Genomic DNA, 21983 nt, shown 5'->3' on the forward strand with positions numbered 1-21983 from the left:
TATATATATATATATATATATATATAAAGTAAATATTCAAATCTACATAACATAGGATTTTATAATTTTACATTTTAAAGCCCTTTTAAAATTCACCTAGAAAGGACATAACTTTAAATCATGATTCAATTCATTCCACAGTTTCACACCAATAACTGAAACACATCTAGACTTTATCTGGCTCTTCTCTTTTGCACATTCAAATATAAACAAACCTCGCAAATTGTATCTATTCTCTCTTAACTTAAATAATTTCTGAATACCAGAAGGAAGACTTTTGTTCACTGCTTTATACATTATTTCCGGTATTTTTATATAAACAATGTCTTTGAATTTTAACGTGTTGCTTTGAATGAAAAGTTTAGCAGTTGGTTCACGGTATCCCACCTTATTAATAAGCCTTATAGCTTTTTTTTGCAACTTAACTAACTTATCAATAATTGTTTTATTTGCATTTCCCCACACTTCTGAACAATAAGACAAATAAGGCATGACCAAAGAGGAATATATAATATGCAGGCCTTTGATATTTATTAAATCTTTTATTTTAAACAATATTACAATAGTTTTTGCAACTTTGTTTCTAATATATTCTATGTGAGGCTTCCAACTAAGTTTATTGTCTATAATAACCCCTAAAAATTTTGTCTCATAAACTCTTTCAATTTCAACTCCATTTATACATCACTTTACATCGTTATGGACCCGATTACCAGAGAATACCATAAATTTAGTTTTCCCTTCATTTAAAGACAACTTATTATAATCAAACCATGTTTTCAACTCAGCTAACTCTTTTTCTATCGTTTTTATTATTTCATCCAAATTTTTCCCGGAAAAAAATAGATTTGTATCATCAGCAAACATTATAATTTCAAATACTGGAAACTGCAAAAAATATCATTTAATATTTTACATTTTAACTTTTATAAATAATTTAGGTCCTAGGACTGAGCCTTGAGGAAGACCACATTTTACTATGCCTGTTTGTGACTTTGTGTTTTTTTTTTTTATTATTATATCCACAAGAACCTGGAAAGTACGCGCCTACCCGTTAATCGACCTCTGCTTTCCGCTGCTTGTCGCTCTCCCTCACAGCAGGTACCACCTGGAGTACGGACAGCTCCACCAGGACCAGCAGCTGGCTGGTTCTGAGGAACCTGACTCCACAGGTAACGCTTTCCTCTACGCACGTCTCCCGTCTGATGCTGTACGGGCGTCAGCTGTCCGACTGATCGCACGGGCGCGCCTTTTATTCCCCAGATCGACGGTTCGACCCTGCGTACACTGTGCATGCAGCACGGACCCCTCATCACATTCCACCTCAACCTGACGCAGGGAAACGCTGTGGTTCGGTACAGCTCCAAGGACGAAGCCGCCAAAGCTCAGAAGTCCCTGCACATGTACGTCCCCCGAAGCTTCAGAGCGACGCGGTCTGTTTGTTTTACGGAGTTTAACAGTCAACCCTTTTGATTTATCTCTGTCTCCACCCAGGTGCGTGCTGGGGAACACCACCATTCTAGCCGAGTTCGCCGGGGAAGAGGAGGTGAACCGCTTCTTTGCACAGGGCCAGTCGCTCGGCGGGACGACGAGTTGGCAGGCCACCCCGGGAACCAATCAGACCAGGATGGGCGGAGCCGGATCTGGAGTTGCTCATCCCATTGGTCACTCGCCCCACTGGAACAACAACAACAACGGCGGCGGCGGCGGTAGCGGCGGGCTCGGAGCAGGCGGAACAAAGACGGGAGGAGAGTTGCTGTGGGGAGGCGTTCAGCAGTATTCCAGCCTGTGGGGACCCCCGAGCGGAGAGGAAGGACGGGTCATGGGGAGCCCCACACCAATCAATACGCTGCTGCCTGGCGACCTGCTGAGTGGAGAATCCATGTAGGAGGGGGAAAAAAACTGACAAAGAGGAGCAAAAACCTTGCAAATCAGTGTGTAGATAATCAAGTGAAGATAAGGAGGAGTGACAAGAGGGAGGACAAGGCTTCATATTCGCTGCTTGGCTTTGTCCGCCTCCTCTGCTCTTTTTGTGTTTTTAAAGGACGTTTCGGTTGCAGTTCTTTTCTGTGAACTTGGATCCCAGTGTTTCATTTATCGAAGAGAAGAGAAGAAAAAAACATTCTACAAAAACAGGAAGTGGCTGTTTTTAAACGAACTTGAGTCAAAACTGACATGGCAACAAGCTGCCATCTTGAAACTGGTGTGATCCTTCGCTGCCTTTTCAGGCAATCATAATGCACCTCAGAGATTCATGGAGAAAGGCATCATTCCCAAAGTATAAAAACGGAAGAAAAAAAAACCCTTCAATCAGAATGGTTGTCACACTGTCAGCCGGTCCGGATCCGACTTTTTGTTTCTATCAGCACTAATATTAGCCTTAAACTGTTTCCTGCCCTGCTATCCACGCTCACTCTTTACTCGGTAAAGAAGCTTACGGAGAACTTGCACACCCTTATTTCTGAGCCAGTGAAACCTAAGTGGAAAGTACATGCTGCTGCAGCTCACAACTTCAGTGCATTTTTTTATTTTATTTTTTTTATTTTGCAGTCGGATCGAGTCCCCCCCCCCGCCCTCCCTCCTCAACACATCGCTCAAAGGGAATGATGCAACTCTGTGCGCCTTGTTCAAGCCATTTATTTTTGTAGTATTTTTATTTTTTATTTTTGATGATTTCCCTTCTTGAACCATTGGCAACATAGCTTAGAAACGATGTTATTCAAACGTGTCTGTCAATCTTATCTGGTGGGAGGATGTACATATGATGCTATGAACCACCGCTAATACAAAGGAACTGTAAAAGACAAAACACTTTGATGCACCTCAGCCTACCTTTGGGCTTCTCGTTTTTCGCAGTTTGGTCTCAGACTGTCTCAGCGACATTTTGGGAGAAATGGGGGGAGAAAAAAAACAATAAAACTCAAAATTGTTCCTTCCCCTCCGCCGCACGCCCACTCCACCTGCAAAACTCACCATTTCAAGCGACGTGCAATATAAGCCACAGACGCTACCGTCCAAGCACCCGACGACTGAAAGCAGACTGTAAGGAAAGAGTGAACTGCGAACACTTTATCTGCCCTCAGAGAGAGAGGATAAAAAACTGCCACTACTACCCTTTATCTCCCCTTGGAGAGAGTGTGAACTCAGGAGAGTAGCAAGCTGGTCTTCAACCATTTTCTGTCCAAGACACAAAGGACTTCAATACAAAGCACTTCTTCAGCCAGCCACCTCTCCATAAGACTTGTGTGTGTGTGTGTGTGTGTGTGTGTGTGTGATTTTATGTGTGTATGTTTGGGAAGAAGGCAACAAACCAAATTGAGAGGAGCTTGTTTTCTTTTCCCCTCACCCAGAAGACGAGATCATGTTTTGTTTTTTTTGTTTTTTTGTCCATGTTGGCTTCGGTTTAGGCAAAGACTTGTGAATAGGTGGTCTGTTATAGCACTTATCAAGAGCGCCGCTGCTCCTTATACCCTCAATGCCAACAAACAGAAGAAAGGAGGAAGCAACACTGGCAAATAAGAGAGAAAAAAAAACTGCAAAAGACTTTAAAGCAATCTGCTCAGTGGCTTCTCTGTATTTGTTTTTTAACTCGACATGGATGTGAACTTTTTTTTTTTTCCTTCTTAAGTCAGTGGGACCAGAGGATGTCAAACACGGTAGCAAAGTGAAGGGGAAATGCAAAGAAAACTCAAAAAAAAAGCCCTCATCCTCACCTTCTTTTTATCAAAGTAATCATCACTGTTAACGTTGTAACTTAGCCTTGGTGTCTGGGAACGCTTCAGCCGGATCCGAAGGGAGGCTCGCCATCTCGTCCTTTTTTTATTATTATTATTTTATTTTATTTTGGAGGCCCCGCCAACCGGTGTGATAAGTGTGGCCAATGAGTGCCTGCCTGCTGCAGAGAGCAGAGCTGCAGCAGCCCTCACCTCTCCCTCCCTCCCTGCCGCCGTCTCATTCGCCCGCCTCCTCCCTTTGCGGATCCCTCTTCCTCCTCCACCTTCGCGCCCAGAGGAGCTCAGAAATGGCTACCGATGCTACGCCCAGAGCTTGTCCTCAGCGGGCAACGCTTCCGCTGTCTTTCTCTCCTGCAAACATCACTTTAGTCAAAGATCAAGTCATTAGATGAGTGCTTTTCTTTGGGGCTGTATTTACTGAATTGCTATTGTGCGTTTTGTTTTATTGCTGAAATACGACAGTTTCTGATCATAGGCGTGGGATCGGTAGGAGGCTCTCATAACCTGGGAGAAAAATGCCATGGGTTTCCAGTATCAAGGTAGCAGAAACTAAGAGCAGAAATTAGTAACATGTTCCAAATGCTTTCAGAAAGCCAACAATCGGTGTGACTGCTGCTAAAACAGAATTATATTTTATAGTCCTAATTATTATTTAGAGCTACGCAATGTTAAGAAAACATAAAATTTAGACTTCTGCTGTTGGCTGTTGTGATGATATCGGTTGGAAATAACTCCATATTGTTTTTGGTTTTCTGTTTTTCCACTGTCACAATGTTCCTGTCGTCACTCTCCTTCAATCGCTGTCAGTAACATTTCCATCAAATTGATCAAACTCCATCCATCTTGCGGTTTTGCGTGTAGCAATTGCGCGATTTGGTATATCGTGCAGCTTTATTGTGTTTTCGATACCATTGTTTGTTATTTCGATATAGACCTCACTAATCTGTTTTGTATTTTGAAGTATTAAGTGTTGTTGTGCAGAATATTGAACCATTTTGTGCGTGTGTCTGCTCTTAGTGCAACAAACTGGTTATAAGTCAGGCTATCTGCTCTAGCCAGCTTGCAGTCGACTGCCTTACAGGCACATTTAGCTTTTCAACTGTAGTTAAACTGCAGTAACATACCTCTCTTTGTCAGTGAACGCGACTAGATTCATACTGTGCCGAACCAGAGAAATACAGTCCCGTAGGGCTCATGGGAGGGTGATAATGCACTGTTTTATACACTGTCTATTCAGTAGAAGAAGAAAATTGACATTTAAAAAAAACAAAGTACTGATTTCCCACTAGGATACCAGTCCAGTTTTTGTATCGTTGTACGAGATTAATTTTCCATGTGGGAAGAACAGCAGTGGGTGAGAGGGCCGACTCTTAAAAACCGGTCATCGTTGTTCACTGTCGTTTTGGCGCCACCCTTTGGAAGGGAGTATTATGTCCGCTGTCGGCACGCACAGCCAGCGCGGTCCCAAAAATCCGGTCTGCTCCGCAGATCGTCCTGTCGGGCAACAGTTATGTCGCAGGTTTCGCTGTTGAGTGGACTGGGTTGTACGAATGAAGCCTTAATAACACTGGTGGTTGGTACACCTTTAGCTTCCATGAGGTGTTTATCCATAATTTCCGCAACTGGAAATTTGGTTTCGTCTAAGCAGCGGAGAGATGTAGTAGACAGCTTTCAGCCAGCTGGTGGCAGTGCGCAGCAGCAGGTAGGGGAGGGTCAATGCTGTGTTGATGCACTTCCTTTGGCATCCTATTAAAAAGACGTGCTTTTTTTTATACTATTTCAAAACTGGTGTACCTTGATACTGGAAACCGGCCCATGCCTACTTTCTGATTGTTTGAGGGTTGATTTCATTGCTTTTAAAAACTGGTCTTTATGCAGTGTTCAGCGTCCCTCCTCGGCCCTTCCTGCCGCCTCCGAAGCAGAACCAGCGAGCAGTCCGCCGGCGCGCGCAGCAGATGGTTAAAAGCGCAGTCCGACCCTGCGTGCAGTCAGCCTATCCGGGGGTGGATGGGCCTTCATTCACTTTGAACTCTGGGAGCGCTCTGTCACACTTGGAGCCACCTCGACTGACAGCAAGCCTTCCACTTCTATGCAAACGACAACGGAGGTGTTTGTCCGCGGCCATCCTCTACATCTGCCAGTCTCCACTTATCTCACAACTTGTACTACCAGGCAGCTTCTTCTGAAACCTCACCGGGTGAAAGTGGAGGAGACACTGAAAGAGACTCCCGCCTCTCTTAGACCGACACTAAATAACCTGCTGGAGATCCTACGTGTTCGGCTGCCGCTCCGTCTAGTCTGGTGCCCACTGCATTGCTGGTATCTACTTCCACTTTCCTCACATTGTCCTTTTACGTTCGACGAAAGGAGTCATTGCTGCTGGGGCGTACCCATCAGGGCACCGGAGGAGCAGAAGGTCAGGAAAGACGTTGCTGGTCTTTGAGGAACAGTGGGCTGGAATATTTTTGTTTTTTTAGCGGCTAGTACGAGGAGGGGGTGGGGAGGGAGGTCCCTGTATGTGTCTGTGCACTGTTTATGGGTCACATCGGGTACATCTCTTTAGAAACCAAAAACATTTTCTTTTTATCATCGAGATTTTCACAAAAACTCAAAAAAACAAAACAAAAAAAAGAAAATAAAAAAAAAAAACAAAGTTGCTCGCTCAGAAGCTGAGACGCACCTCAAGTTTGGTACCAAGTCTTAAAACAAATAACTTTTGGGGACTTGCCCTCTTCCAGAGTCGCCTTGGACGTGCATCGTTCAACAAAAAAAAAGAACAATCACTTTTTGCCTGTGCTGTTTGTTTGTGAGATTGTTCCTGAGAAACCTGCATTAATTAACTCCACACTGGACTTAAATCATGGAGCTGGTGTTGAAGTTGTGGAGGGAAGGGGAGGGACGGTGGGTCAAGAGGGTCAACTCTCAGATGTGGATTTCTCGGCGCAGCACCAGCACTGAGAGCCTCTCCCACACCCTCATCTGCACTCTTATCTACCTGTAAAGTGTCGGAAATAGGATGCTCTCCCAAATCTTTAAACAAAAACAAAAACAAAAAAAAAGAATTATTTTTGAAGGCAACTGGAGCTCGAGTAAAACCTGCTTCATAATCACGGATCAGACACGAGTCTGAGCAGGGACCCAAGGAATCAAAGGACCGGGTGGAATATGCACATGCTAGCTCATACACCGTATACAACCAATAGTACATGATGGATGTGTGTGCGTGGCTAGACTTGACCTGTTTCCCCACTTAACACCCTTTGCTTCATCCCTTCCCATTTATGTCTCCCCAGAAGACGAGATCATAAACATATCAGAGGAATACAGAATAATGAGAACAAATACTTGAATCAAAAGAAGAAGCGCCAACAATGTAATGTGAACACTTTCTTTGTCTGTGTGTCTGATTCATACACTTCAGAGATTTTTTTTTTGACAGCATCTGTTCAGAGTTACTAAAATTTGAACTGTTTTGAAAGCAAAGATTGAGTATAAAGGTAAATTTTACATGTTGTCGTACCAGAGTGTTTGCACAAGGCTGCTTGTACTGTATGAATGAATGTCTGTCGGGTGTTAAAAACCGTGTGCAGGTGCTCCTCAGTACATTAAAAAGGACGTCAAAGCTGAATTATTTCAGTAACTTTAAGTTTAAAAAAAAAAGTGAAACTGATTTATTACACAGAGTGATGCATTTCAGTAATGTATTTCTGGTCATTTTGATGATTATCTAAGTTGGATTTAAGTGCAGACTTTGACTAGGCCACTCCGAGGCCTTTTTTTGGTGGGGGCATGGAGGGGGTCCTTGTGTGCTTCAGTTCATTGTCTTGAGCAACTCAAAGCTGCCTCTGCTGAGGGTCTTGAATTGAGATTTTACTTGAGGATTTCAGCTTGGTTGACCACTGGCTCATCTTTTCTCCTTCTGTGAAATATGGCTTTCATGGCTGTTCGCTCAAGTCCCAAAGCCTTACAAATATCCTAAACCTTGCCAGACTGATGTCAGTAGCTGCGTTTCCATTACAAACGTGCAAAACTTTGTCGATTTACTGTTGTTGAAAAAACACAATTTCACGTTTGCGGTGTTTCCATTAGCTAAGAAATGCAATCAAACGCGGTGAGTCATTAAAAAAACATGGCGATGACGGAGGTAAACACGAGATATTCAGATTTCAGCCACCGCACTGGTGCTCATCATCAGCCACCAGAGAAGATGTTGGTGTCTTACAGAGGCGTTGCCCCCCCATCACCAGTAGTAAGATCCGGTTGCGGATCACGTTACTCGTGTGATGCAAAAAAATTGTTTCCATTGCGGTTTTGTGAAAAACCACCTCATCCTAGGGCAAAATGTTTTATTGGAAAACGTGAGGTTTTTTTTCCCATTAAAGGTACATAACCATGTTATTTAAGTTTTTTACATCCATAGCTCACTCTGGTTGCATACAAAGGATTTATGAAAGATTTTCACGTCCTCCTAGCATATTAGTTGTTATTTTTGGTGTTTAATGCTTTCATTTTCAAAATTTTTTTTAGTTAATAAAAACCTTTGTGTATATTTACAACAATGGAAGTACGACAGGGTACAAACAAGGAAGCTAACTATCACCGAATTGTGGAAACAATGAAGAAAGTTCCAAGATCCAGTGTAAATAAAATAATAATAAACAAAAAAACTGAAAAATATGAGTCCAAGAGGGAAAAAACTGGAATAGCTCTGGGAATACAGCATGAACGTTGGTGTTCGCTTAAGCGGAAGCTAAAGCTGCCGATGTTCAGATGTGACCGCAGAGTTGATTGACGTGAGTAAACGTCCTTATTAATACTGTGATAATGGTAATAGCAATGCTCTTCTTAGCCTCTACAGTCTTAAGTACAAACATAAATAGATTGATCGATTGATTGGTTCTTACCTTGATGCTGTGTCCCTGTTTCTGTTTATGAACAGGAATTTTCTTTTCTCGGTGATGTTCTGACATGAGGCTCTTGGAGTTGCTGCATATCGGTTTATTTAATTAATAACGATCACAATGAGCTGCCGCTTTACCGCGAGGCATTGCAGAGAGGTCAGGCTCAGTCGGCATTTAGTAGTCGCCTTCTGGTTTTGTGATAGTTCTGCGGTACTGCCTGCAGATGGCGCCACGTCATTTAGACTATCATAACACTATCAGGATGGAAGCTTGGTGTATATAACTTTATTTTATCACGATTAGGTGGTTTTTGGTCTTTTTTTATAGGCGTATAGCATGGCTATGTACCTATAAGCAAATTTATTTTCATAATTACAATTTTTGCAAGTTGATGGTCAGTGGAAACGCAGCTAGTTACTTTGTTTCTCATCTGTTCTGGATTTTTTAATTTGTTTTTTAAATGTGATTGGGGGATGTTGTGTTGCTTTTAGAAGATTTTTGATTTTATTTTTTTCCTGTCATGCACAGACAGATACTGTTTAGGTAATTTCTAGACAAATTTGAACTCAGCTTTCCAAAAAAGGTAGTTAAGAGTCCTAATTTGAGGGGAACGGAGATTGATTATTCACATTTGAACACTGCTTTTGTATATCCTCAGTAGATCTTCGTCTTGACAGTAAAGCTAGTTTGATCTGAAAGATTACAGTGACAAAAGAGAAAGGAGCAAATTCTAGCTGTTGACTGTGCTGTTTAAAACGGATATTAATGAAAGAGGAAGGAAGGGGAGGAGGTTAGAAAAACAAAAGGGATAATTACCTGTAAGTCATATTGATCAAAATGACCGGACATAAACGCTAACGAAATAAATCACTCTGTATCCAGTAAATCTGTTAGTTTCTCTTTTTCCTATTGCGTTCTGAAATTTTAAACTTTTTGACGCTATTCTCCTTTATTGAGATGCACCTGTATGAGAGCTCGTGATTACTGCGGAGGACGTCCTCCGCCTCGAATTTCTTTTCGTTTCAGTATACTTTTTTTTTTTTTTTTTCTTGTCAGAAACTATATTGTAATGTTGTAACTAGCCTCTAGCGTTGCACTGAGTGTCGGCCTCGCCCCTCACCCAGCTACATGAACAACATGATACAAGTACTGAGGGGGAAACCGGGGGACAGTTCATGTGTAAATGTTTACTCAAGGACTAAAATAAGTGTGTGGATTTTTTTAATGTAATGTTTTATCTACCTTAGTGGCTTTCATTGTGGAATAATCCAAGAAAGTATGGATCATAATTGAGTATTGCACCATTTTTCAGACTGTAAACCTTAAAAAAAAGAAGAAAAAAAGCATATATGTAAAAAAAAAAAAAAAAAAAAATGCTGCAAAAAAGTATTTTACTGACCTGTGGCCATAGATTGGGGGTGGAGGGACTTTAACTCTCTCGAATCTGAGCAAACGGAGAGTGAAGGATGAGACATCAGACTGAGCCTTGGTTTCTAGGGCTCACCTCAGAGGTGCCTACCTTTCTGTTTTATTTTTTTATTTTAAGTCCTGTCATTGTTTTTTTTTTTTTTTCCTGCAAGGCCACTGACAGTTTACAGTTTTATTTCTTCAGCAAAACAAAGGAGGAATCAAACCACACGAATGTTGGAAAAAGAAAGCAAAAGGACAAATGCTTCCATTTTAAAAAAGAAAAAAAAAAACACTTCACACAAATGAAGATTTCCTGTGCTACTTTCAGAACTCTGGGATTGAACAGTGTTGTCTCGTTCTGTTTAACCTTCTTCCTTCTGTGTTAATGTCGGTTTCATGAACTTATCTGTTTTGTTTTTATGTTATGTATTATGTTGTTTTTTTCCCCTTTGTAGAAAAAGGAAAGGGGAGGAAAAAAAATGAGGCTCACTATCTTGCACACACACGATTAAAGTGGATCTTGTCTCAGGAAAGCCAGGGTTCCAGAGTACCAACTCCACGCCATTTTTAGTGTACATTTTTATGTATGATGAGTTTAAAAAAAGAAGAAAAAAAAAAGACATAATTTTAAGCACTGAAAGTTATGGATTTCAGAAGAAAATACTTTTTTGTTTTGTTTCTAAATCCGTAGCAGTTACATAATAACCAAATAATGGACTTTTAAACAAAAATGGAGTGCTTTATAATATAAATCTATATATTAAAATTGCTTTACTTTTAAAAACAAAAAAGTGGTCAATGAGTTTGTTTTTAAAAAAAAAAAACAGAAGAAAAAAAAAATATGGTGAATAACATGCAAATGCTGTATGTTTGAATCTTTGTTGTGTTTTTCTTAATGAGGTCCCGTCCTGACTGAATCAGGAACATCGTGCATTAATCTTTCTGTCTGTCTCGTTTTCCCGCTGCGGGTATTATTAAAAGATTAATCAGATTTTTTTTTTTTTTTTTTTTTTTTTAAAGCATTTGGTTTCTGATTTTTATTTTTTTTTTGGAGGATGTTATGTGAAACATGAGCTGGTTGTAAAAGGATCATGAATCTATGCACAAGTGTTGGGTGGGGCAGACGGTAAATGGGGGGGTGGGGGAGGGGGGGATTTTATTGGCCTGCTTCTTCTAAGTGGCTGTTTTTAATTGCAGGGGTTCTGATGTGTTTTTAGTTGTTCTCTAAGGGGACAAACGGATGGACGGGGTGAAGCCCACCACCACCAGCTTCCCCCTGGTCCTTCTTCTGATTGACCTAGCGCTACATCGCCATGCTGTGTATTCCTAAAACCAATGAGCATCTCACACTTTAGCACTGTGGGATTCTAGCCTGTCACCCTCACGGGTTTTTTATTTTTAATGTTTTCTGTTTCCTCAGTTTTGTGTTATGGAGGGTGGGAGGTGGGATTAGGGCTGCTTTTTTTTTTTTTTTTTTTTTTTTTGCCTTTTTAATAAGTAAAAATGTTACCGAGAGTTAATAAGAAGTCAGTGGCTTGTAATGTTTTATTTCTGTTTTCTCTGTATATCTCTTTCTCCTCATAGAATGTGATTGTTAAATGACATGCACCGAAACAAATGTTTTCATGAACTATGGAGCTTCTTTCAAATATTAATAAAATAGCAAATTTTTTTTCTTGTCTGTTAAGCTTGTCCTTGTCTTTATTGAGGGTGCTGATGTCACTTCCTGGCGGCGTGGGGCGCGCTCAGGCTCTGAGGGCCAGCTGCCGGGGACAGGCATAGTAGTTATCCTGTGGCTGCCGGATGTTTGGGTTGGCGTATACTGGGAAGCAGACTTCATCCTGGCGCAGGGAAGCCTCGCGGCTTATTTTGGGACTTCCTGTGCTCTGCTGCTTCCTGTTCATTTCCTCATAGATGGGAGAATGAGGCTGCGGTGGGCGACGATGCTTTAATCTTACCTACAACAGAGAAATATTTTCAGAATCTTATCTACATGCCAATAAGATGTTAAAGAAGGGATGCCAGTAAAAAGCTACCATCATAAATGTAAACGTTGAGTTTGGGGCCTTTAACTAGATTTGTGTGCTTTGGTCAGATCAGGCTGAGCTTGAGTTTTTTTGCTCATTTCAGCTGGGAGTGAAGCAAATAAGAAATATGTGTAAAAGCATCTTATGCAACACTTTTAAGTACGGTAGAAAATCTGTTATGTACTGGACTGGTTTCTCTACCAAACGCAGTGGGAGGCACGTTGGAGAACATGGCAACTCAAACTGCATAAAATAAGAGATTCATACCAGACAGTTTAAAAGGAGTCATGATTCTGTCATGACTCCTAAGTGGCCAAATCAACACACAAATTATTCACTACACACTAAATCAGCCTTTCAAGGTGATGGCAGACCGCGGTGTCCTGTAAAATACTTTAGGACAAGAAATGCTCTCCTGGTAGGGGAAAAAAAGATTGTCATGGTGGTTTTGAAAAACAAAATCCTAAAATAGGATTTTCACCCCTCTCAAATTGGGTTTTTCTAAGTTCTGCAGTGTTAAGTTATTCTGTAACAATAATTAATTTTAAGATGTTTTGCACATCTTTACCAGGGCCCCATAAATCCTTTGCATCTGTGATTATTTTGTACCCCGCCTTTGTTTTAGCATATCTCCTTTCTGGCTTAACAATGGGTTACTAGTTTGTATTACACAACATAATAGGATATTGTAGGTTTGCCATAATTTAATGGAATTTATTGCGTTATAAAATCTGCTGCTTTTTGGGTTTTGAACAATGATTCAGTAGCAGACCTTTTCTCTTCTGGCCTTCCTTGGAAATTTCAGGGGTTTGCAACTGCAGTATTTAGAATTTGCTTAACAGAGGTATTCCCAGCTTTATGATGATTTGGGTACCATTTGTTACATTACAATCAGTTATTAGCTGCGTCTATGAGCAGATGGCCCACTTGAACAGCCGCTGTCAAGATTTAATGTAGGGCAGAGAGAATCTATCAACCTCAAAGATGTGTAAGTCAGAAGGACACAAAAGAAATTGCTTTCTTTGATGAATCTACATCTAAATGAAATATTACTCACACATTTCTCCGTGGCCAACAAGCATATTGCCAACAGAAGAAGCCCCGTGGCTGCAGAGATGGTCAGGAGCAGAGGGATGTAACTATGAGCGCACCGGCATGAACTCCCTGCAGCAGAAGCACATCATTTCCACAATAAATCTGCAAGCTGCCGCGTGCTCTGTGATTTGAACTGTGATGTAGTCAACCCACACACCTTCCCCTTCAACCAGCAGGAAGTACTGCTGTGTCCCGAGGACGACCTGATCTGAGCTGTTCTTCTGTCTGTAACTCAGCTCCCACATGTAAAGTCCCGTGTCACCCAGCTGTAGGTGGGAGATGCTGACGTTGATCCTGGGAGAGTCCAGCGCCCCGGTGAGCTGCAGACGGGCCCCGCTCCCCGGGTCCACCCTGACTGCGGCGCCCTCGGCCACAGAGAGCAGGGTCGTCTGGCTCTGGGGGCCGTGGCGGTACAGGTGCAGTCCCACCAGGCGGCCATGTTCCTGCTGAGGGATGCAGGAGAGTACCAGAGACTGGTCTTCCGTAAGGCGCCTGAAGACCACCTCTGCACAGGCTGGGTGGAAAAAAAAAAAAGAGTAATCGGTGTCAGCTGCTGGTGCAGGACAAGAAAATTAGTTCAATAGTTGAGATGAGTGGTTTCAAAACATCCTCCTGGAACCCCATGTTGGTCAAGAAACGTGAAATGGGGTCTATTGAGATACTGTGATAAATAAAAGCGAATTTACAATTATTGCTCAACATGTTTAAAAGTATTTTTATGTTGCAATCCTCAATTTGGTGTAAAACGAATGTTAAAAACATGGTATTTATCTTCTCTAACCCCCAGTTGGACGAGGCAGATGACCTGGCTCTGCTGTAGGTTTTCCTTCCCGTAAATGGGGAGTTTTTCTTTCCACTGTCGCTTCATGCTTGCTCGGTATGAGGGATTGCAGCAAAGCCATGTACAATGCAGATGACTCTCCCTGTGGCTCTACGCTTCTCCAGGAGTGAATGCTGCTTGTCAGGACTTTGAAGCAATCAACTGGTTTCCTTATATAGGACATTTTTGACCAATCTGTATAATCTGACCCAATCTGTATAATATGATTGAACTTGACTTTGTAAAGTGCCTTGAGATGACATGCTTCATGAATTGGCACTATATAAATAAAATTGAATTGAATTGAAAGAGCACCACACAGATGCTAAGATTAAGGAAAACAATGTTGTTGTTTTTTCCATATGTCAACAGAAATGTGGAGAACATTCATATTCACAACCCTTAACTCAGACACCCCTTGTGTTTTAAAATTGCATGTAGAGTGAGAGAGGTTTCTTAATATTGAACATTAGTGAACTAACAGCATCATGAAGACCCAGGAGCACAACAGACAGGTCAGGGAGAAAGTTGCGGAGACGTTTAAAGCAGAATTTGGTTCTGAACAACATCCCATAGCTTTAAATATCTCACCGAGCAATGTTCGGTCCATCATTTCAAAACAAAAAGAGTATGGCACAGCTGCAAACCAACTACCCAGTCATGGCCGTCGACCTAAACTGATAGGCTGGCTAAGGAGAAGGTTAATCCAAGGAGGAGCCTGGGAGGCTCTTGTTAACATTGAAGATGCTGCAGAGAATGTTGCAGAAAACAGGACTGCTGAAAGTCCTTTTAGCAGTGAGCCACAAACCATGCAGACGAGACAGCAAACACACGGAAGAATGCACTGTGGTCAGAAGAGACCAATATAGATATCTCTCACCCACATGCAGTAGCTCGGTACTACATATGAGTGCCTGATGCATGTGACGTGTAGCGTGTACCGCCACTGTGTACGTAACGGAAAACGAATGCTGCGCATCACCCAACTCGAATACACCTTCCACCTACTTCTCTCCAGAAATAGACAAGGAAATGTGGATGCAGAGAAATACGGGGAATTCCCGGAGAGAGACACTTTGGAGGGGTTTCAGACCAGGCGTGTTCGAATGGCCTAGTCAAAGTCCAGAAACTAAATCCTACTGAGAATCTGCGGCAAGACTTAAAAATTGCTGTGAAGAGATGCTCTCCGACAAATCTGACTGAGCTTGAGTTTAGTTGAAAACGGGAACGGGGGAAATTTCAGGGCTTAATTGCTATAATGCCTGCAAACAAAAGACTAGATTATTAAATAATTAAATAGTTAAATAATTTTTCACACTATTTTCATTGACAGATGTGCGTTGCCTTATAAACTTTAGGACGCTGTCTGACATTTTCAATCAGAAACAAACTTTTTTGAATGAATTGATATATATATATATATATATATATATATATATATATATATATATATATATATATATATATGAATGACAGGGGTGTGGCCATTCATATTCATGCATTACAAGTTTAAACAACTTTATTGTTTCTGTACATAAAGTGGAACGTGTCTTACCTTGAAAGAGTTGAATGGAGAGGAAACAAAACCGTAGATGAGTCTTCATCTCACATTTAAAGAAGACCCGACATGTATTTCAGAGTTCATAATGTAGTCGTCCTCAGCTCTGCTGTCTGCTGTGAGACGTTTGAGACAACACCTCGGTTTTTATTGTTCCTCACCCTGGAGAACAGGAAGACGGCCTCAAAGCAACAGCAGCTGTTAGAAGTCAGGGGTAGGTCTGCCTAGCTGAGGCCACTGATGTCAGTTCTGAAATGATGCCGCCAGACAGGGTGGAAAACCGCAGAGTTTAGAAAACACTTCTGCTACGTACAGGAACCTCTGATTTTAACAATCAAGCCAGGAATGAGTAACTTACCTCTGATGCTTAAGGCATTTAGAAATGTGACTCAAAACCTACAACTTCTCCCCGGTTCCCCTTGAACAGAAATGATTTTGAGGATTAGCCAGCAGAGATTTATTTTTAGTCAGTAAACCAAAAATCTGTTCTTTTATTTATGAACCAATCTGTGCTGTTGATGAATTAGTTGTTTTTTTTCCAGCTGGAAGTGCCTGACATGCTAAAAACCACATCTACCCATTTAGGAGTTGTAAAAAGTGATTAATTATTTGATCGTGTGATGATTCACTACAAAAAAAGTATAGACCACCGCTGAACCGCTGGAGAGAGGCATGAACACGTAACTCCATTCTTGGATTTCCTTTCCCCTGGCTTAAAGATTTATTTTAAGACGGTTTTGCCACATTTCTTATGAGATTTTTGAAGCCGCACCTTATTTCTCATAGATATTAGACAATCCGATATCCAGATTAATATTTATCGGTGATCAGGCTTTTATAGCAACAGCTGCAAAAGTGTGGAAAGGTTCACCAGTCCAGGTATGCACAGCTCAAACCACACAGACGTTTAAAAAACTGCTTGAAACTGATATCTTCATCTGAACTTTTATTTATCCCTAAAGTATTGAACCTTTACTTCATTTTAAAGTACTTTAGTCAACCCCAGTGGTTTTTCAAATGTGCTGTATGAAGAAATATGGCATTGATATTGAAACAGACCCACACAGAATCAGACATTTGAGGGGTTCCTACAAGAAAGACTAACGCAAGCAAGAAATTCAGTCAGTCTCCCACCAAGTGAAAACATCATCATTCGACACCTAAAACTCAGTTCTGGCTCCTGGTTCTGGTGGGCCGCCACAAGATTGTCATTGGCCCCCTTCTAGTCACCCCTTTCAAATTCTTATGGAAGCATCTCTGTGTTCGTTAAGGAAAAAAACTATTTTTTATTACTTTCGTGCGGAGCCTTAAGTATGAGACCCTAAGCAGAGTTTTATTTGAGGTCTCGTCAGGTTAAGCTCACGGCTGCTCATAGCAGCACCACTGGCTTTCCTGTCCATGTTTGATCTTTATCAGCTGTTAGCAAAAGTAGTTTTAAAGTTTCCTAGCGAGCCAACAGTGAATTAAATTGACTTAATGACACGTCACATTATTTTTTTTAATATGATGATCTTCCATCCATCCACTAACATGCTTACCCCTTGTGGGGTCACAAACTGGTGTCTATCTCCAGCTGTCAATGGGTGAGAGGTGGAGTACACACTGGACAGGTCATCAGTCCATAGCAGGGCAACACAGAGACAAACAACCATTCTCACACCTAAGCACAATTTAGAGAAGCCAATTAACCTAACAGTCATGTTTTTTGGACTGTGGGAGGAAGCCAGAGTACCCGGAGAGAACCCACACATGCACAGGGAGAACATGCAAACTCCATGCAGAAAGACCCAGGGCAAGGGTAGGACTTGAACCCAAGACCTTCTTGCTGCAAGGCAACAGCGCTACCCTCTGTGCCATTATGCATCTGAATCACGTTTTTTTTACTGAAGCTTTGTATATTCAGTTCAGGTGTTTTGGGCATCTGATCAGGTACACTCTGGGCCCTTCCCTTTGGAGGTTCTCTGGCCGCGTCTCACTCGGAGGCAAGACTTGCTGAGGGGACTGTCCCGTCTAGCCTGGCAACGCCTTGAGATCGCCCAGCATGAGCTGGAAGATGCTGCCGAGGAGAGAGATGTTTGGGCTTCTCTCATGGACCTGTTGCCCCCGCAACTTGATCTTGGTTAAGCAGAAGACATTGCATGGTTGGGATAATTTACACTAAAACGAGTTTGATAATAAATGACAAACCGTTGCACCAAGTGTGAAATGGTATTTGCCTCTTTAGAGATCTTCTCAGATCCAGCATGGCAGCTCCTCGCATCAGCAACACTAAGCTGTGATGAAAACATGTTTATTTTACAAGACACAGTTGTAAGAGTGTGTCTCAAGACAATGCTACATGTAGCGTCTGCAACTCTGAACCAAACTAATTAAAAGTGGTGTTTGTATGTGGAAATTACAGCTTTAAAGGTCGTTTGTAATATGTGTCATGAACAAAACAACAGCTTTCCTGGTCGTCGCCATATTGGAATCCTAAACTTTTGTTTTTTATTTTGGTATCCTGACTTCTCCGACTGTGTTGACTGGAACACTGTTTACTCTGGGTTTACATTCCCAGCTCCTGTTTTTGATTTCCAAGGCAAATGGCATGCACCGATACTTATCTGCCAGCTAGGAATCCACTCCATGTACAAAGCTTGTTTATACGTTTGTTTACTGGAAAACATTTGGTTCAACGTCAGTGTGGAAAATGCAATTCAAACTCAGAAATGGGTCCATATAACCATTTCAGCTAATTTTAATTAGTGAACTTAGGATTTATATTTCTTCAGTTTTATCTGTGAAATGTTTATGTTTAACCTTCCAGCCTTGAAGTAACACTTATTGTCAGGCTTTTCAAAGCACACCAATTTGAAAGACCACAAAGAGGGCAAAATCAGTAATTTTCATAAGTCACCAGGCTGTTATTTCTTTTTCCTTTTTCATAAACCACATTTTATTTTGAAAACAAAGCTCCAAGCTTAATTTGACTCATTTCTTTACTCAGAAATCACTAACAAACTGTCATAAACGAAAATGGATTTCTTCTTTGGGGGTCTTGCGGCACTTGGCATTCAAATTGATGCACTACCGCCATCTTCTGGATCATATGTGCATTACACTTCTAATAGATATTTCTTAAACCAAAGAAGACCAGTATTCTTCAAAAACCAATATTTTATTTCCCTTAAGCTTTATAAAACTAAAACATTATACGCTAAAAACTTAAAAATCCTTCCCCAGTACTCAGCAATTTCATGAACAGTTTTTTTTTTTTTTTGTCTTTTGATTGTCATGTTTCCCACATCCCATAAACAGGTTCTAATTTCTTCTCAACACGATGTCAATGATACAAACCAGCAGGATGTTACCCGGTGATTAACAGGGTTCTGTTCAAGTTGCAGGAACCAAGTCTTGTTCTACTCAGAAGAGTCTCTTCTCTCCTATTGTGTCCTCTGCTACTTGTAACTTCATCCTTATTCCAAATGTTTGTATAGGCGTCTTCCTTTTGATGCATTACCCCACTGAAGTTGCCACTGTTTTACGGCTTCCCTCCAAACGCCACCTCAAATCTGGACAATTTTGATTTAATATCTACATTTTCTTTTTTAAATTGCTTCTTTTGCCATCTTATCGGCTCTTTCATTTCCCCACTATTCCCACATGTGCTGGACTCCACATAATTACTATGATTCTGTCTCTGTCATGTCCACATGGTCTTAAAAGAGTTAACAAAGCATGTGTATATTTTGTGTTGTTACATTTTAGCCTGAGCCAGACACAGGCTCTTTAAGCGTGGAGCCAGCCAATTGGCTGCTAATTAGCAGAAATTGAGCTCAGGTGTGATGTGCTGGGCTTTAAATATCAGCTTCCAGCTCCTCAGTTCACTGTCTTGTGGGTCAGTCAAGAAGCACTTGCAGTCTGCGCCTGTTTGCTGAGAGTTCTCATGGAGCGTTTTGGGTTTACCCTTCTTTTAGGGGTCATGCTTTCTGGGCTCTGCCGACAATCTGCTCTGGCTTTAACTGCCTTGCAGTACCCGCAGTATCCCTCTCTTCTGAGACCCCGGCCTCAGCAGAGCCTCTTGCCCTCCGTGGAGCAGCAGGAGCCAGAGCCGGTCAACACGGTCGCCGTCATCTGCCACCCTGACTCCCTGGAGGTGGTGATCACAGCTGACATGTTTGCAGTCGGCTCTCCGGTGGACAGTCGGGAGCTGCGTCTTGGCGTGGAGGACAACGAGTTCTGCAGGGCTACGGCTACTTCTGCTGAGGAGTACAGGATTGTTGTTGGGCTGGATAGCTGTGGCACTAAACACTGGGTAACCTGAGCTTATCTGCTGCTGATTTAGTTTTCTGCTATGCATGTCATGTTTCTAACTGTGCTTGTTGTCCAGATGACGAAGGACTCCCTGGTCTACACAAACCTCCTAATGTACTCTCCTCTGGCCTCCCCCAGTGGGGTAGTTCACATGGATGATGCAGTAATCCCAGTTGAATGCCATTATGAAAGGTCTGCTTCCCCATTCCTGCCATTAAGCATGCAAATTATCTCAAATCTATTTTGGTCAATGGCTGTCTGCTTTTATAGGAAGTATGGCGTATCCAGCTCTTCACTAATGCCAACTTGGATTCCCTTCGTCTCTACCCAATCTGGAGTGGAAATGTTGCAGTTTAGCTTGAAGCTAATGACCAGTGAGTTTAGATCTTTAGCTTAGTGTGTGGTTTTTGCCCAAGCTCATGTCTTTTCCTTTTTATTTTTCCAGATGACTGGATGTATGAAAGGGGTGCCAACGTGTTTTATATTGGTGAACCCATCAACCTCGAGGCCTCTGTGAGGGTTGGGCACCACGTGGGTCTCAGGGTGTTTCTGAGCAGTTGTGTGGCCACACTTCAACCAGCTATAAACTCTGATCCCAAATATCTCTTCATTGAAAATGGGTGAGAAGCTGAGGCTTAGGTGTTCAACAATAACTGAAGTGACTTTACATGGGCTTGGCTTTTTCTGTACCAAACAAGATGTGGTGCATGGCTCTGGTATCTCTCCTGTCCAGGTGCTTGACTGACTCCCAGCTTCCAGACTCGAAGGCTCAATTCTTCCCCAGAATGAGGGATGACAAACTGCAGTTGACCATAAACGCCTTCAAGTTCCACAATGATGATCGGAGACAGGTGAGGACCCATTCCTCTACTTTAAAGCACAACTTTAACTGTGTCCTGACTCCCTTACACTTTTTTTTTTTTCTTTTAAAGCTCTACATCACATGTCACCTGACTGCTGTGCCAGTGAATGATGCTGAAGCTCCAAACAAAGCCTGTACTTTTATGAATGGAAGGCAAGTGAAGTTATAAAATGAGGAATTGGTGTGGGAACAATGAGACTGATGTTGCTTCTTCTTCAGATGGAAATCAGCTGATGGCAATGACTACTTGTGTGGTTATTGTAAAGCCCAAAACCAAGTGTATGGGAAGTCTGCCATTCCTGGGGTAGTCGGTCCCCGTGGCTTTGGAAAGGTTGCTCCTGCTGACTCCATGTGGAGGAGTGGACTGAAGCCCAGTCATGGTAATGACTCTGTCTATGATGATTTTTATCATTAACTTGTTTCTGGCTAACTTTATATTCTCTCCAATGTGTATAGCTGCATGGGAACATGAGGCCACAGTGGGGCCACTGACTATTTTGCCATCCAGTAAAAGTGGATTTCTACCTTTTGAGGAACTCCCTAGTGTTCTCCAAAAACTCTACAGACCTGCGCTGTACGGCAGCCACTGGAGAAGTGGAATCCAAAAAACTAGTGGGTCTAACAAAATGGCTTTTAGTCTTGACATGATGATCTTTAGTCTTGGCATAATCTTTATATATTTTTTTTTTTTTTTTTTTTTTTTTCCCCAGATCTGGACAAAGGACTGTTTCACGTGCACTCTACCTCTGAACTGGATGCTGAAAATGAAACCGATCTGAAAGGTACTGTAGAACATCTTGCTTAAGTCTGTAAAGTTTTCTTTGACCCTGAAATGACCCTGTGTTTGCAGATGATTTGGATGAAGCTGGACTTTACACTGAGGCTACTAAGTTCAACCTGAAGTCTTTGGATGTGCCACTGGACAAGAACGCCACAGACTTCCTTTACAGCGGCACCCCTCTTAGGATGGAGGAGCCTACAGCAAAGAATGCAACGACTACTGAAACTGACCTTTCTGATCTAGTTGAACCAAAGAAATAAAACATTTTTTGATCAATTAAAGTGTACAGTTTGCTTCTCTGAAGGGGTAATTTTTGATAAAAGCAAAACCTTTACATGGCATATAATTGACTTGGCTGATCAGAGGTCATTAGTATGTTGGCTCTGAAATGTAAGGGAAACTAGCATTTTTCTCAAATGCTACCAAATTTATCTGACTTGAAGTTTGCTAACCAATTAAGGAGACTCTGTGGGGGGAAAAATGCTCCTGACTGGATGGGCAA

General features: G+C 41.8%; 3 protein-coding genes across 5 annotated transcripts in view; 2 read left to right on the forward strand and 1 right to left on the reverse strand.

The window, feature by feature from the left end:
- tnrc6c1 (trinucleotide repeat containing adaptor 6C1) overlaps positions 1-10205 on the forward strand; it is a 51388-nt gene extending 41183 nt beyond the window's left edge. For all 3 annotated transcript variants that reach the window (XM_036148171.1, XM_036148172.1, XM_021321404.2), the window contains 3 exons: positions 1099-1172; positions 1264-1403; positions 1495-10205. In XM_036148171.1, the coding sequence (XP_036004064.1) occupies positions 1099-1172; positions 1264-1403; positions 1495-1888 (608 nt within the window). In that variant the 3' untranslated portion in view covers positions 1889-10205. The remainder of the gene's footprint in view (positions 1-1098; positions 1173-1263; positions 1404-1494) is intronic.
- Positions 10206-11519: 1314 nt separating this feature from the next.
- LOC110369132 lies at positions 11520-15930 on the reverse strand. The gene is made up of 5 exons (XM_021321422.2): positions 15904-15930; positions 15543-15794; positions 13325-13681; positions 13130-13236; positions 11520-12003 (listed from the first exon to the last, which is right to left on the reverse strand). The coding sequence occupies exons 2-5, from the start codon at positions 15589-15591 to the stop codon at positions 11791-11793; spliced, it is 726 nt and encodes a 241-aa protein (XP_021177097.2). The 5' UTR covers positions 15592-15794; positions 15904-15930; the 3' UTR covers positions 11520-11790.
- A 3480-nt stretch (positions 15931-19410) lies between these two features.
- Positions 19411-21757, forward strand: LOC105932988 (zona pellucida sperm-binding protein 3). Its single transcript, XM_012872345.3, has 10 exons — positions 19411-19839; positions 19915-20030; positions 20109-20212; positions 20284-20458; positions 20572-20689; positions 20771-20853; positions 20920-21080; positions 21157-21312; positions 21411-21482; positions 21551-21757. Exons 1-10 carry the CDS (start codon positions 19471-19473, stop codon positions 21739-21741), a joined length of 1545 nt encoding a protein of 514 aa, XP_012727799.2. The 5' UTR covers positions 19411-19470; the 3' UTR covers positions 21742-21757.
- Positions 21758-21983: the final 226 nt, after the last annotated feature.

Source organism: Fundulus heteroclitus, chromosome 16 (genome assembly GCF_011125445.2).
Source record: "Fundulus heteroclitus isolate FHET01 chromosome 16, MU-UCD_Fhet_4.1, whole genome shotgun sequence".
Lineage (NCBI taxonomy): Eukaryota > Metazoa > Chordata > Actinopteri > Cyprinodontiformes > Fundulidae > Fundulus > Fundulus heteroclitus.

What these genes read in the sequence shown, in the direction of transcription:
- LOC110369132 (XM_021321422.2), bottom strand. Translation starts at nt 15,591, where the DNA reads ATGAAGACTCATCTACGGTTTTGTTTCCTCTCCATTCAACTCTTTCAA. An exon ending in CTCCATTCAACTCTTTCAAG is followed by an intron (nt 13,682 to 15,542) that starts GTAAGACACGTT and finishes TTTTCCACCCAG; the next exon opens with CCTGTGCAGAGGTGGTCTTC. An exon ending in CCTGCTGGTTGAAGGGGAAG is followed by an intron (nt 13,237 to 13,324) that starts GTGTGTGGGTTG and finishes CTTCTGCTGCAG; the next exon opens with GGAGTTCATGCCGGTGCGCT.
- LOC105932988 (XM_012872345.3), top strand. Translation starts at nt 19,471, where the DNA reads ATGGAGCGTTTTGGGTTTACCCTTCTTTTAGGGGTCATGCTTTCTGGG. An exon ending in TATCTCTTCATTGAAAATGG is followed by an intron (nt 20,459 to 20,571) that starts GTGAGAAGCTGA and finishes TCTCCTGTCCAG; the next exon opens with GTGCTTGACTGACTCCCAGC. An exon ending in TGTACTTTTATGAATGGAAG is followed by an intron (nt 20,854 to 20,919) that starts GCAAGTGAAGTT and finishes CTTCTTCTTCAG; the next exon opens with ATGGAAATCAGCTGATGGCA.